General features: G+C 34.8%; 1 protein-coding gene across 1 annotated transcript in view; it reads right to left on the reverse strand.

Annotated features, from left to right (window-relative positions):
- LOC111143656 (SAS-6 centriolar assembly protein) overlaps positions 1-13,347 on the reverse strand; it is a 48,410-nt gene that overhangs the window by 32,831 nt on the left and 2,232 nt on the right. Inside the window, exons 2-7 of the mRNA XM_022497475.1 lie at positions 10,154-10,214; positions 7,877-7,956; positions 7,391-7,495; positions 6,325-6,496; positions 5,587-5,652; positions 4,648-4,767 (exon numbers count right to left, since the gene is read on the reverse strand). Coding sequence (XP_022353183.1) covers positions 4,648-4,767; positions 5,587-5,652; positions 6,325-6,496; positions 7,391-7,495; positions 7,877-7,956; positions 10,154-10,214 — 604 coding nt within the window. The remainder of the gene's footprint in view (positions 1-4,647; positions 4,768-5,586; positions 5,653-6,324; positions 6,497-7,390; positions 7,496-7,876; positions 7,957-10,153; positions 10,215-13,347) is intronic.

A 13,347-nucleotide genomic window follows, 5' to 3' on the forward strand; every position in this document is an offset into this window, starting at 1 on the left:
CCTAGTTAAAAAGAAAAAAAAAAAAACAAAAATAAAAACAAATACAAAATGTGATGTAAGTTGCAAAATTACATTCCAAAAAAGTACCTATTCAAAAATTCTTAAAAGAACAGGGGAGTGTCTCCCTCACAAAATACTTGGAATTTTATATATATTATATATAGAAGTGTGTGTGTGTGTGTGTGTATAATATATACATAGAATTTTATATAACTACTTTAAAATTCTCTCATTTTTTGAAAAATGGAAAGGAGGGAGAAGGCAATAAAAGAGAGAAAAACAGAAAAAGTTCAAAAAAGACTGAAAATGAAGGTGGGAAGAAAACCCTGAAGGAGCAATCAAGAATAAAGAGTTAACTGGGAAAGATGCTAATGTAACTGTTGAAGAAGGTAATTAAACACACTGAAGGCAACAAAGGCAACAAAAATAAAGGACTTGTTTTATTCCAGTGATATTAGAATTTTGGAGTTTTTGTTTAAAAAAAAAAAGGAAAGGAAGTGTGAGAGATACAACTACAACATGTACATTTTCTACTTTGTTCACTGCAGGTAATTCTGCTACACACTAAAATTTTAAAATCACCGCCTATGGAGCACCTGGGTGGCTCAGTCGGTTAAGTATCTGACTCTTGATTTCAGCTCAGGCCATGATCTCAGGGTCATGAAATTGAGCCCTGAATCAGGTTCTCCACTGAGCATGGAGCCTGCTTAAGATTCTCTCTCCTCTTCCTCTGCCCTTCCCAGTACCAAACCCTCCCCACATACCAGCTCTCTCTCCAAAAAAAAAAAAAATCCATTATCATTTATTACATTAAAGTGGAAAAATGACATGATTATTTGATTAAATCCCTCAAAATCACTTCATCTAACTTAGCACTCTTTGGATTAACTCTCAGACCCCAGAACAAAAGACAACTTTCTCAGATGTACAGCAAACATCATTCTTAAAGATGAGATATTGTGGGGCGCCTGGGTGGCTCAGTGGGTTAAGCCTCTGTCTTCGGCTCAGGTCATGGTCTCAGGGTCCTGGGATCAAGCCCTGCATCGGGCTCTCTGCTCAGCAGGGAGCCTACTCCCCCCCACAACTGCCTCTCTGCCTACTTGTGATCTCTGTCAAATAAATAAATAAAATCTTAAAAAAAAAAAGGAGATATTTTATTTATCAAAAAAAGAATAGAATGAGGAAAGGATTCCACTACTATTTAGCATTTTTCTATACAAGAAAAAAAGACATTAATTTTTAAAAAATTACCATTTTTATACATTATATATCTACCTGAAAAACCTAAGACAATCAGCCCTAAATCTATCAGAATCGGTATATATAATGTACAATTAATGAGTATGACATTAATGCACAACAGCAACAATCAGAAAGTTATCATAGTGGTGGGACACAGTCCAATTTATAGAGCAAAAAACTGTAAAATCTCTTAGGCAAAAAAATTTAGTAAGAACTGTAAAAAAAATTAAAAAGAAGAAAAGGAACAAAGAAAGAAAACAGAGGGAAATAAAAGGCAAACTATAAGCATGTTTTAAATAAGACCTGAATAAATGAAAAGATATTCTCTCTTCTGGGTTAGAAAATCCCAAAAGGAAAAAAAAAAAAAAAAAAAAACCCAAAAGATATTAGTTCCCCCGAACACTCCAAAACAAGCTCAAATATACAAAGGAATTTAGAATATATTAAAGGTTGCATTTTAAATCAGTGGAATATATGGTATTAGAACAAATGACTGACTTGATATCAAGAAATACCTATCTCATATTGTACTCCACAAAAATATACTCCAGATTAAAAAGTTAAATACAATATATCTGACAAAGGACTCATGTCCAGATCAGACAAATCTGTAAGTAAAATACTAATAGTCTAATTTAAAAATGGGCTAGGAGCACCTCAGTGGCTCAGTTGGTTAAGCATCTCACTTCGCTTCAGGACACAACAGGGTCTTGGGATGAAGCCCCACATTGGGCTCCAGACTCAGCGCAGTCTGCTTTTTTCTGTCTCTGCTACTCCCCCAGGTTGTGCTCTCTCTCTCTCTCATGCTCGCTCACTCTCCCCTTCTCTCTCTTAAAAAAAAAAAATCTTTAAAAATAAACAAAAATAAAAATGGGCTAAAGATTCAAATAAGCAAGAGAATTCTTGAACTTCCTATGAGAATATCCAGGTGGTCAAGACGCATATGAAAATGTGTGCATTATAATCATACACCCTCAGAATGGCAGTATAAACTGGTATTCCACTTTAAAACAAAGACTTATCAACAAGAGCCAAACTGTGGTAAGAGAGCAAATATCCACCAAATGATCAATGTATAAAGAAAATGTGGCATATATACACAACAGAATATTACTCAGCCACCAAAAAGAATAAAACCTTGCCACTTGCAATGATGTGGGTGGAGCTAGAGTGCATTATACTAAGTGAAGTAAGTCAGTCAGAGAAAGACAAATACCATATGATTTCATTCATACGTGCAATTTACTAACAAAACAGATGAACATAGGGGAAGGGAGTAGAAAAGAGAGAAGGAAGTATACCATAAGAGACTCCTAATGATAGAGAACAAACTGAGAGTTGATGGAGGGAGGTGCGTGGGAGATGGGCTAAGTGGGTGATGGGTATTAAGGAGGACACTTCTTATGATAAGTACTGAGTTTTATATGTATATGATAAATCCCTAAATTCAACTCCTGAAACCAATATTGTACTATATGTTAACTAACTTGAATGTAAATAAAAACTTGAAAAAGAAAAAAAAAAGAAATAAAACGAAGACTATAACAAGAGACAAAGACACTGTATAATTTATTAAGGAGAGAATCCAACAAGAAGATATGAAAATTGTAGATAATTACGTACCCAACATATATTTTATTACGCACCCAACATACTTGGGGAGCACCCAAACACATAAAGCAGCTAACAACAAACAAAGTGTTGGTGAAGATGTGGAGAAAAATGAACCTTCGTGAACCTCATGTAAACTGGTGCAGCCACTGCAGAACAGTATGGAGGTCCCTCAAAAAATTAAAAATAGAAGGGCACCTGGGTGATTCAGTTGGTTACGCATCTGCTTTTGTATCAGGTCATGATCCTAGAGTCCTAGGATTGAGACCCACATCCGGGCTCCTAGCAGGGAGTCTGTTTCTCCCTCTCTATGCCGTTCTTCCTGCTCATTCTCTCTCACTCACGCTCTCAAATAAATAAATAAATAAATAAATCTTTAAAAAAATTTTTTTAAATATAACCACCCATAAGGGCTCCTGGCTGGCTCGGTCAGAAGAGCATGTGACTCTTGATCTCAGGGTTGTGGGTTCGAGCCCCAGATTGGGTGTAGAGATTACTAAGGAAAATAAAGGTTTAAAAAAAAAAAAAAAAAACTGCCCTAAGATCCAGTAATCACACTACTGTGTATTTACCTGAAGAATACAAAAACACTAATTCAAAAGGATATATGCACTCCTATGTTTACTGAAGCATTATCTACAATAGCCAAATTATGGAAGCAGCCCAAGCATCTCCCGACAGATGGATGACGAAGATGTGGGTTGTTTGCGTGTGTGTTCCATTAGATATAAATATATATATAACAAAACACTGTTCAGCCACAAAAAAAAGAATGAAATCTTGCCATTTGTAACAAGATGGATGGAGTCAGAGTACAATGTTAAGCAAAATATGTCAATCAGAGAAAGACAAATATCATACGATTCCACCCATATGTGGAATTTCAGAAGAAAAGGCAATGGACAAAGGAAAAAAAGACAAACCAAAAAAGAGACTCATAATTATAGAGAACAAACTGATGGTTATTTGAGCAGGGGTGTGGGGTGGAGGGAATAGGTTAAACAGGTGATGGAGATTAAAGAGTACACTTATGATGAACACTGAGTAATGTATATTATTGTTGAATTACGGTATCGTAAACCTAAAACTAATATAACACTGTATGTTAACAATACTGGAATTAAAATTAAAAACTTCATAAAGATGAAAAAAAAGAATAGGGGGAAATAAGTACTGTCATACCCTATCTTTTAGATTTGGTAAAATCTTTTTGGCTAGCATATTTGTAATATCCAATAGTATCTTATATAGGTACACTACAATCTCACTTCAAGGAACAAAGAATGTTCATTGCAGTATTATTTGCATCAGCCAAATACTGAAGCATTTAAATGTACATCAGTAGGGTAAGTAGTTAATTTACGTTATACCCAAATAATGAATACTATGTAGCCGCTAAAAAGGAATATCTGAACTGATAAAGAATGACCTATGATGTCATGTTAGGTGAAAAAAGTTACAATCAATATATACTGTAGGACCCCATTAGCACAGAATACAACCAAAACCCACTATGCATGTACAAATATATGATTTACATACTTCTAAATTTGTAAATATCAACAAATATTTACAAAGGACATATTATTTACATATAAAGAGAAAAGTCTGGAAAAACACATATCAAAATGTTTATAAAATTACCTCTATGTAATAAGAATTTTAAGGAGCAACTTTATTTTTTTATATACTTCTGTAATGTTTGAACATATTAAAACAAGCATATATTACTTTTATAACAAAGTGACTAACAGCAGCAACAAAATAATTTTCTATTTTCTTTAATGTTCATACCTGCAAGGCCTTTTCTTTTTCATTTGTCAGTTCCTGGGAATGTTTATTTGACAATGCAGCTGTGTGTGATGCCCATTCATTCTGCAACTTATCTAATTCTTGGATTTTTTCTGATAATGTCTGTATTAGAGTTCAATTCAAAATATTAATTAAGTCTTGTGAATGTTATTACCTTAGAACATGACAATATTTACAAAGGATATTAAAGAAAAGGAATCACAGCTTTCCAAAACATCAAAGCCTCTTCCTACACAGATTTTTTTTTTAATTTGAGGAAATCAAGATTAGAATAAAAGAATTTTAGAGCTAACATGGCCCAGAAGGCAAGCTTAACTATCTTTAACCTTTTAGTTAAGTCGGGCTCTTCACCACCCAATCTTCTCCTGTGACATTAAGAAATAAAGCAGCCCAGGATAGAGCAAGTCAATTGCATGGAGTGGTTCACTTACACACAATCAAATTGATGGGCTATGTTGTTCAGGACAATTTCTGCCTGAAGCCATGCCACATATCAGATACTGAGGTCCTCAGTTTTAAGGACTAAAGGCAAAAAGTAGTAGCTCTGACTGAAATGATAATAAGCCTATCAGAGTAAGTCATAACACTCGTATGGAAGGAAAAAGGTTAGAAGATACGAACTGAAACACCATTTTAGACAGGAGGTGTGAGATGAAAAAAAGAGCAAAGAACTGACATGTGACAGGTACTATATATTATTTAATGAAGACCTGGAAGGTAACAAATGTTTGGATGGAATCAACTATCAGAGAAAGGATCAGATTAAGACAATTTACTCATGAGGAAAGGTGACAAAAAGGAGAAGGAATTCAAAGATAACATGCTTTAAAAAATAATACACAAAAGCCTGGATAGGATTTGAGAAGTAATTCAGAGCCAATATTTAGAGGACTCACAAAGACAAAATGAAATCTGCATTACCTTTTGTGTGAAATTCAGTTGCCTAGTAACATCATCTAGTGATTGAATCAATGATAATTTTTCTTCCTATTTATAAAATAAAATTACACAGTTTACAATTTAATCATCTGTACAGCATCAGCATCACCCTGAGAGTTTTGTTAAAAATGCAGAATTTCCAGTTCTACTTTAGGTCCTCTGCTTCACAATCAGAATGAGCAAGATCTCTAGAGGATTTATGTACCACTATAATTTGAGATGCACTAATCTATAGCTTTGACTAAAACGACTTTCTGAAAACTATAAAGAGGTATCCTAATGTTTTTTTCTTGCTCCATATACTTTATAAAATTATTGAGCATTTTGTAATTCTCAATATACACTTTCATATCTTTTTCCTTAAGACAGGTGTAATACAGTAGTAGATATTTCCATACTTATCTACCAGTTGATGAAACCATAGTATAAACAGTTTAAGTGACCCGCCCCAGATCACAGAAAATTAATAAAAATGATGGGACCTAGTTTTTCAATTTTTGGCCCAGTTCTACTCTCACTGTATCTTGATTAAATGGAGAAAAAAAAAAAAAAAAACCTAATAAGGTAAAAATAAATTCCTTACTTATTATAAAAACTTACTAGACATCTTTAAAAATACTTTATTCTGAAAACAAAAACTAATAGCACTATGCTCTTCAGTGACTTATCAGAGACTTCTGGTACTTATTTTTAAAAGAGTAACTTGAATTTAAATCTTACCTTGCTACATTTCAAACAGCTGGCTAAAAACTTCTTTATTTCCACATCACTTCCAGGTAAAAGTTTTAATGAGAGGTGTGTAAGATGCTTAAAAGGATTTGTCTCTACCACATTTAAAAAGGCAGGTGAGTTATCCAAAATAGGTGATGGAGAAACTAACTGTAGCAAAAACCTTTGAAAAGAAAGTATCACAAAATAACAACACTTATGAGATAGTGAAATTCTCCCACTGAATAAATGCCAGTGAATCATTGATGATTAGAAACACTGGGAAAGGGGACACACTGGAATCATAGGAGCCAATATAAAAGGACTCCCAGTGGTAAAACTGGATAAACTAATAGCAAAATGAAAAAACTGAGCAAGAAACATAGAAAGGATTTACTGTAATTCGCTGAATATAAAAATGTTCATGAGCTCACAATGAAAGACAAAGCAGAAAAATAAAACCAAAAACCCACTGAAAGCACAAAAGTAATTAAAATAACAACTCTTTACTCTAAAAATTGACAATTTAAAAGAATTAAGCATTTATCTTTTTCTTTCCAGAGTAATCAAACAGCCCAAACTGATGAGGAGAAGTTCTCCTTTATAAAAGAATTATACTTAATAAATATAAAAGGAAGGACGGAATTAGAAATGCATAACTTTGTAGTTCCTAAAAAAAAATAAGTGATTCAAACAACAATCATCAATTGATGAAACCAAAAGACAAAAGGTTAGTCAACTTTACAATGAAAGGATCAGGCTTTAGTATCACACAAACATGAATATACACATACAAACACAAACTCATTCCTCTTATCCAAGTTCAATATAAAATCATGTACTTGATGCTGTTAAATATTTCAGATAGTTGTAATGACTCTGTCAAGACATGAAAATTAAGGAGTAAATATTTTTATTTTAACCATGATTCCTTAAAATTTGTTATTTAATAGCCCTAAACCCAGTTAAAAATAGGAGTACTTATAACACATACAAAATATCTTGCCATCAATTTGTCTTACAAAGAAGAGTTTGTCTTGAGAGAATTTTAATGACCTAGTGCTCTCATGAGACTTACCTTGGAATTTCTTTGGCTTGTTCTTGAGTACACTGCTGAAGGAGATCTATAAATTTCTGTGGGAAAGCTAAGAAGTCTACCAGAAGGCCTTGCTGGAATTTTAAACTATACAGAAGAAAAGAGTTTTTAAAAATTTAATTACTATCTTTAATTATAATTTAAACCCTAAAATATTCTTTTCTTATTTACCAAATACCCATTAAAATCAAGAACTAGAGAACTTTTTTATAGAATTTATCCCATGGGAGGGGAAAAGTCAATATATTTAGCTAAAGCTCCAAATTCAAGCTGTTTTAAGCAGAATTCTGATAAGCTATGGAATATTTACTTTCAAAAACATCCTGAATAATTATAGTATAAGCAGTCCGGCATTCTCAAAATACCAAAGGTTCATAATACGTTGCATTTCAAAGACAATAGTACCAATACATTAATAAAACTTATTTCCTAGATTAAATATAAAAACAGAAAAATAGATTTAGTTACCTCTGAAAATCTTCCTCGGAAATAACAAGGTTATATAGAAAAAATGGATCAGTATCATCAGTCAGACGGATAACTAAATCCTAAAAGAAAGATTTTATTTTTTAATGTTTTCAATAGATAGGCTTTTAGAGAAATTTCTTCCTTCTTAGAAGTGAAATTATCCGGGGCGCCTGGGTGGCTCAGTGGGTTAAAGCCTCTGCCTTTGGCTCAGGTCACGATCCCAGGGTCCTGGGATCAAGCCCCGAATCAGGCTATCTGCTTGGCAGGGAGCCTGCTTCCTCCTCTCTCTCTCTCTGCCTGCCTCTCTGCCTACTTGTGATCTCTGTCTGTCAAATAAATTAATTAATTTTTAAAAAAGTGAAATTATCCAATAACAACAATGTATCACCAATATTCTTGGGTGACTTTGTTTTCTGGTGCAGCTGGGTTTTCATTAGTCTTTAAGAGACTTAAGAATCTTAAACAGGGGTAGATATTCTGCTCCTTGAGAGCCATGTAGGGGTCTATACAAACTAATTAAATGCTAGGAGTTGAAGGCTGAGGAATACCTTCCTATTAGAGGCTTGGAAGAATTGAGACCTAGTCCTTGCTGCACTATACCATGATAATATTTTACCACTGGCCACATCATATTCAATTATATTTTCAGTTTCCCCCAAGTTAATTGTCTAATACTTCAAAACTGCCAATATATCAGCTGAAATGACAAGCAATCATGTATCCTAATAAAGGAGTATTTGCCTCTCAGGCAGAAGACAGGGGTATCAAGTAACATGTTGCCAGGGCTTCTTCCTATGGGCCTATGATCTCCTACTCCAGGTGGCCGGTGACATGGAGCTCCATCTGTTTTCAGTTTCACATGAAGTAAATATCTTTCATAAAGATCACTTTCTACATAAACTTACAGTATAGCAGAACATCACAGCGGCTAAAGCTGACAGAGAAGTACACAGAAATTATGTACTTTAGAGAACATTTATGTGACGAAAACAGACATAGCAACAAGATGATGGAAGCCTAATGAAGAACTAATCAGCACTCAGGTTAAGAATAAGTTTCCACTTTGAAATAAAATCTACTTATGGCTACGGAGGAACTGCTAGGGTCCTAGAAAAATCTGAACACTTATAGGTAGAGCTAGAAAATGAAGAGGAACAGAAGGCCTAAGGAATAACATGTAAAAAATATAACATATAATCCCTTCTCCAGAAAATTAGCAATCTGGGTATTTGCTCTACCTCAGAACGTCCTGTTCTTTAGGCAGCTTCTACTGCAGTTAAAGCTACTACTAATACTACAAGGTCCTTGAATATCATGTTTAGGGAAAGCTATGACACAGAGAAAACAGATGTTGTACTTCTTAGTCATCTTGTCTGTATCCGTATCACTGCTAATGACTCATACTTTTGAAGATCATATAGGACTGATGCTCTAAAAGCCTCCCTTCAAAAGGTACAGATTCAAAAATATCTCTTTGCAGTGCTTCCATTCATTCTATCCTCACATGTGCAACATGAAATGCCAATTCTACAGGGTAGCAATATATATTCTAGCAACTTATAAGGGTATTGGGCAAACCTAACCAATTCTCCCAATCTCCAACCCTTCCTGTATGCTTTAGAAACAGATGGTACAGGGGCACCTGGATGCCTCAGTCAGTGGGGCAGCTGACTCTTCATTTCAGCTCAGGTCATGATTTCAGGGTCATGAGATCAAGCCCTGAGTAGGGCACACTCAGCGAGGAGTCTGCTTGAGACTCTCTTTGTGCTCTCTCCCTCTGTCCCTTCCCCCATATGCACACTCCTCCCCAATCAAATAAATAAATAAAATCTTAAAAAAAAAAAAAAAAAAAAAGGAAGAGGAAGAAATATATGGTATAGGGGCGCCTGGGTTGGAACCTCTGTCTTCAGCTCAGGTCATGATCTGAGGGTCCTGGGATAGAGCCCTGCATCGGGCTCTCTGCTCAGCAGGGAGCCTGCTTCCCACCCCCCCACCCCCACCCCCGCCTCTCTACTTGTTATCTCTGCTGTCAAATAAATAAATAAATAAAATCTTTAAAAGGAAAAAAAAAAAGAAATGTATGGTATAATAATCTCTCAGTCATTGTCTTAGTAGATTCTACCACCCCAGATTTGCAAGTTACAAACTGGCCCAAAACTAAAAAGCAAGTTGGTGTAACAAAAGAGCTCACATTCTTAAAGAACAAAAGTATTATAATGCAAAGAAATTACATTTCCCCCCAAAAATGAAAATATTTCAAAAGAAATTAATACCAACCTTTCTGTGAACTGGATTGGAAACTGACTGTAGTTCAATGCTCACTCTAACACTTACTCTCCTGTACGAAAAGATATACCCAATTGTCAGAAACATTCGTATGGAAGGAATTAGCACTCATTCGTCCAAGCTGAAGTTTTCAGTCTTAAGCTGTAAGATCTTCCACTGGTATTCCCTAAGTTATGAACAGATATTTCGGAAGCATACCAGATTTGAACTTTAAGTTCTTGTTCTTCCACTAGTGAATAATCAGGTTTTTACCAGAGATTATATTTTTCTCTCCTATAAAATGGGATTGTTGTGAGAATCAAATGAGATAAACGATGTGGAATTCCCATTACTAGCCTGGAATATAACCTACTGCCCAGACCCTGAAATAGCAACTACTGAAAGCCAAACAAACCAATGACTTAATAACAATTTCCTACATTAAAAAAAATTTACCATTTCAAACAATCTAATTGATTTATAAGATTCCATTTAAAAAACTTAAAATGTGAATCAGTACTGGAATACATGGAATGTTTACAATCCAGGAAGTAAGATAACACATTCCCCTCCCTTATACATACACAAAATCCACCAAATACATCTGCTCAATATAGTCCCTATTCAATACATCCACGGAAGTACGTCAACAGTGTATTACCCACCTTAACCTAGAATAACTCTAAACTTCAAAAAACCCATAGCTTTCCACATTCTCTGTTGCATCTCAGAGAATTCAGCATCAGACAGAGGCATATAAATCAAGGTGCTCATAACCATTTATCAAACTGAGCAAAGATGCTTAAATGATTAAGGAAATAAAGGGAAGAACTGGTGAAAAAACATCTCAGTACAAAAGTTCTATATTTTGCTAGAATTAAATAACAATGGCTGTTTCCTGATGTGTAGGAAACAAAAGTAAATAGAATTTTAGGCTATTCTTCCAAAGTTGTTTCAAAATTTTCCCACATTTTGCTACTTATCCAGTGCAGAAGTAAAAGAAGTAAAAGGTATAGCAACCAAGTGTTGGAAAAACTTGGTAACAGTTGACCAAGAACAGATTCAATTGTCCAGATATTTTTATGCTCCAACTTAAAAATAATTTTTTTGGCTTTTTTATGTCATTTTAGTTAAACTTCCTATTGAACAAATGATTGGATGCTAAATCTTAGTATGATGACGTTACCATATGATAAGGTTACCATAACTTACATTATCTGAAAAAGAACAAGCAGCACTGGCAAATACCACAGACAGAAGAATTATTTTTAGAACAGAAAATGTTTTCTATTTTTCTATTATCTAGCGCAATATATATGAAACATTAGATTTCTACTCTAATTCTACTTAAATGAAGTATTTTGGGGATGCCTGGATGGCTCAGTCTGTTAAGTGTCTGCTTTTGGCTCAGGTCATGATCCCAGGGTCCTGGGATCAAGTCCTGCATCAGGTTCCCTGCTCAGTAGCAGCTGCCTGCAGCTCCCCTTGCTTGTGTGTGTGTGGCTCTCGCTCTCTCTCTCTCCTTCTCCGACAAATAAATAAAATCTTTTAAGAAAAATTAAGTATTCTTGGGGGAAAAAACTTTCAATTTCCTAATCTGTAAGATAAGTGAACTGAGTTGGGTTTGTGAGGACCTTTCCTGATCTATATTGTCATTATGCTTGGTTTTTGTCTTGCAGTTTTTTCTAAAACATCCTGCCACAGGGGATGTGACACTGCAGCAGGTAACTTTTTATGGTGACATACACTTTCAAAGGTCCTGTCATACCTGATAAATTTGTTTTAAAAAAAAAAAATCAAAAAATCATTTAGCAAAGTATTCTTTAGATACTACTGGAAGAATCACATTAATATAATTTAAGAAGGATATTAATGATATTGTCGCATATATTCCAAATGTCTATAATGCATTACTTTCAGGAGAAAAAGGGAGGAGGAAAGGCCCGTAGATTAAACCTCTCCTTCCTGCCCCAAAATATACTGTAGAAAAACCTGAGCTTTCAGAAAGTACAGTATCTGAAATCACAATCTTATTTTCTCCATTAAATGGTTGTCAGAGGGACAATATAAAACAAATCAATAAAAACTCATAAAAATGCTGTTTCTCAAAATAAATGTCATACTCCGAACAATGCATAAATTCACATAACATCCTCCCTCTCAGACAGATTTGGCATTATCAGAATTGGATTCTAGCCCACCTCCGCCACCTAGAAGCTGTGACCTGGGCCTTTCAATTCAAACAAATAAAAGCTACTGTAAGCCAGGTAGTATGCTGGATGCTAGGGATACAAACAGAAATAAACACGGTCCATGTCCTCAAATCAGATTAAATGACTCTATCCAGACTTTGCTTCTGATTGTATTTTAGCATTTTAGCGCTTCAGGGGAAGGAAGGGAAGGACTGTTAACACTGAGCAACCACACCACTGAACACCTACCCTGTGCTTTATATATATCTTATTTAACAACAATCTTACTAAGTTAATAGTTATGTCTGTCTTACAAAGGAAGAACCTGAGGTGCACTGTTACAAACTTGGTTAAAGCCAAGTTACAGAGCCCAAATTAGAACTCAGACCTTTCACCTTCACTGTGCTATCTAATAAATGAATAAGGGCAATTAATTTCAACTTTGGCAACTTTGAAAAGGTCCTTATAATGAAGGGATTTAAGACAAACCTTGAAGGTTATGAAAAACCATTTGAGGCAGGGAGAAGAGCAGGAATAAGGGTATGGTACTGAGAGTATGAGGTACATGCAATGGATAAGTAGTCTTACATGACTAGCATATGGGGAACAGAACTTCTAAAACAAAAATTAAAAAAGAGGTTGGTGTCAAACCATGGGCTTCAAAATTTGCATTACTTCCCTCCAGAGTTCTCTGAGTTATCTTCCTGAAGTTTCTTCTTATGACTTTAGTGCACTGATGTCACTTCATGCATTAATCACATCTTAATAATAACTGAATGTTTAGTGCACGCTTATAATACTTCAGGCACTGTTTTAAACACTGTGTATGTATTAACTCATTTCATCCTCCTAATAATCCGATGAGGCAGTTACTTTTATCATCATTAATTTAAAAATGAGACACAAAGAAAAAATGATTGTACGGTATCAGTCAATAAGTGACAGAAATGAGATTTAAACCCAGATAATCTGGCTCCAGAGCCTGAACTCTTAACCTGTGCTATTCTACCTCTC

The sequence above is a fragment of the Enhydra lutris genome, unplaced genomic scaffold, assembly GCF_002288905.1.
Source record: "Enhydra lutris kenyoni isolate GAN:26980312 unplaced genomic scaffold, ASM228890v2 scaffoldscaffold9, whole genome shotgun sequence".
Classification (NCBI taxonomy): Eukaryota; Metazoa; Chordata; class Mammalia; order Carnivora; family Mustelidae; genus Enhydra; species Enhydra lutris.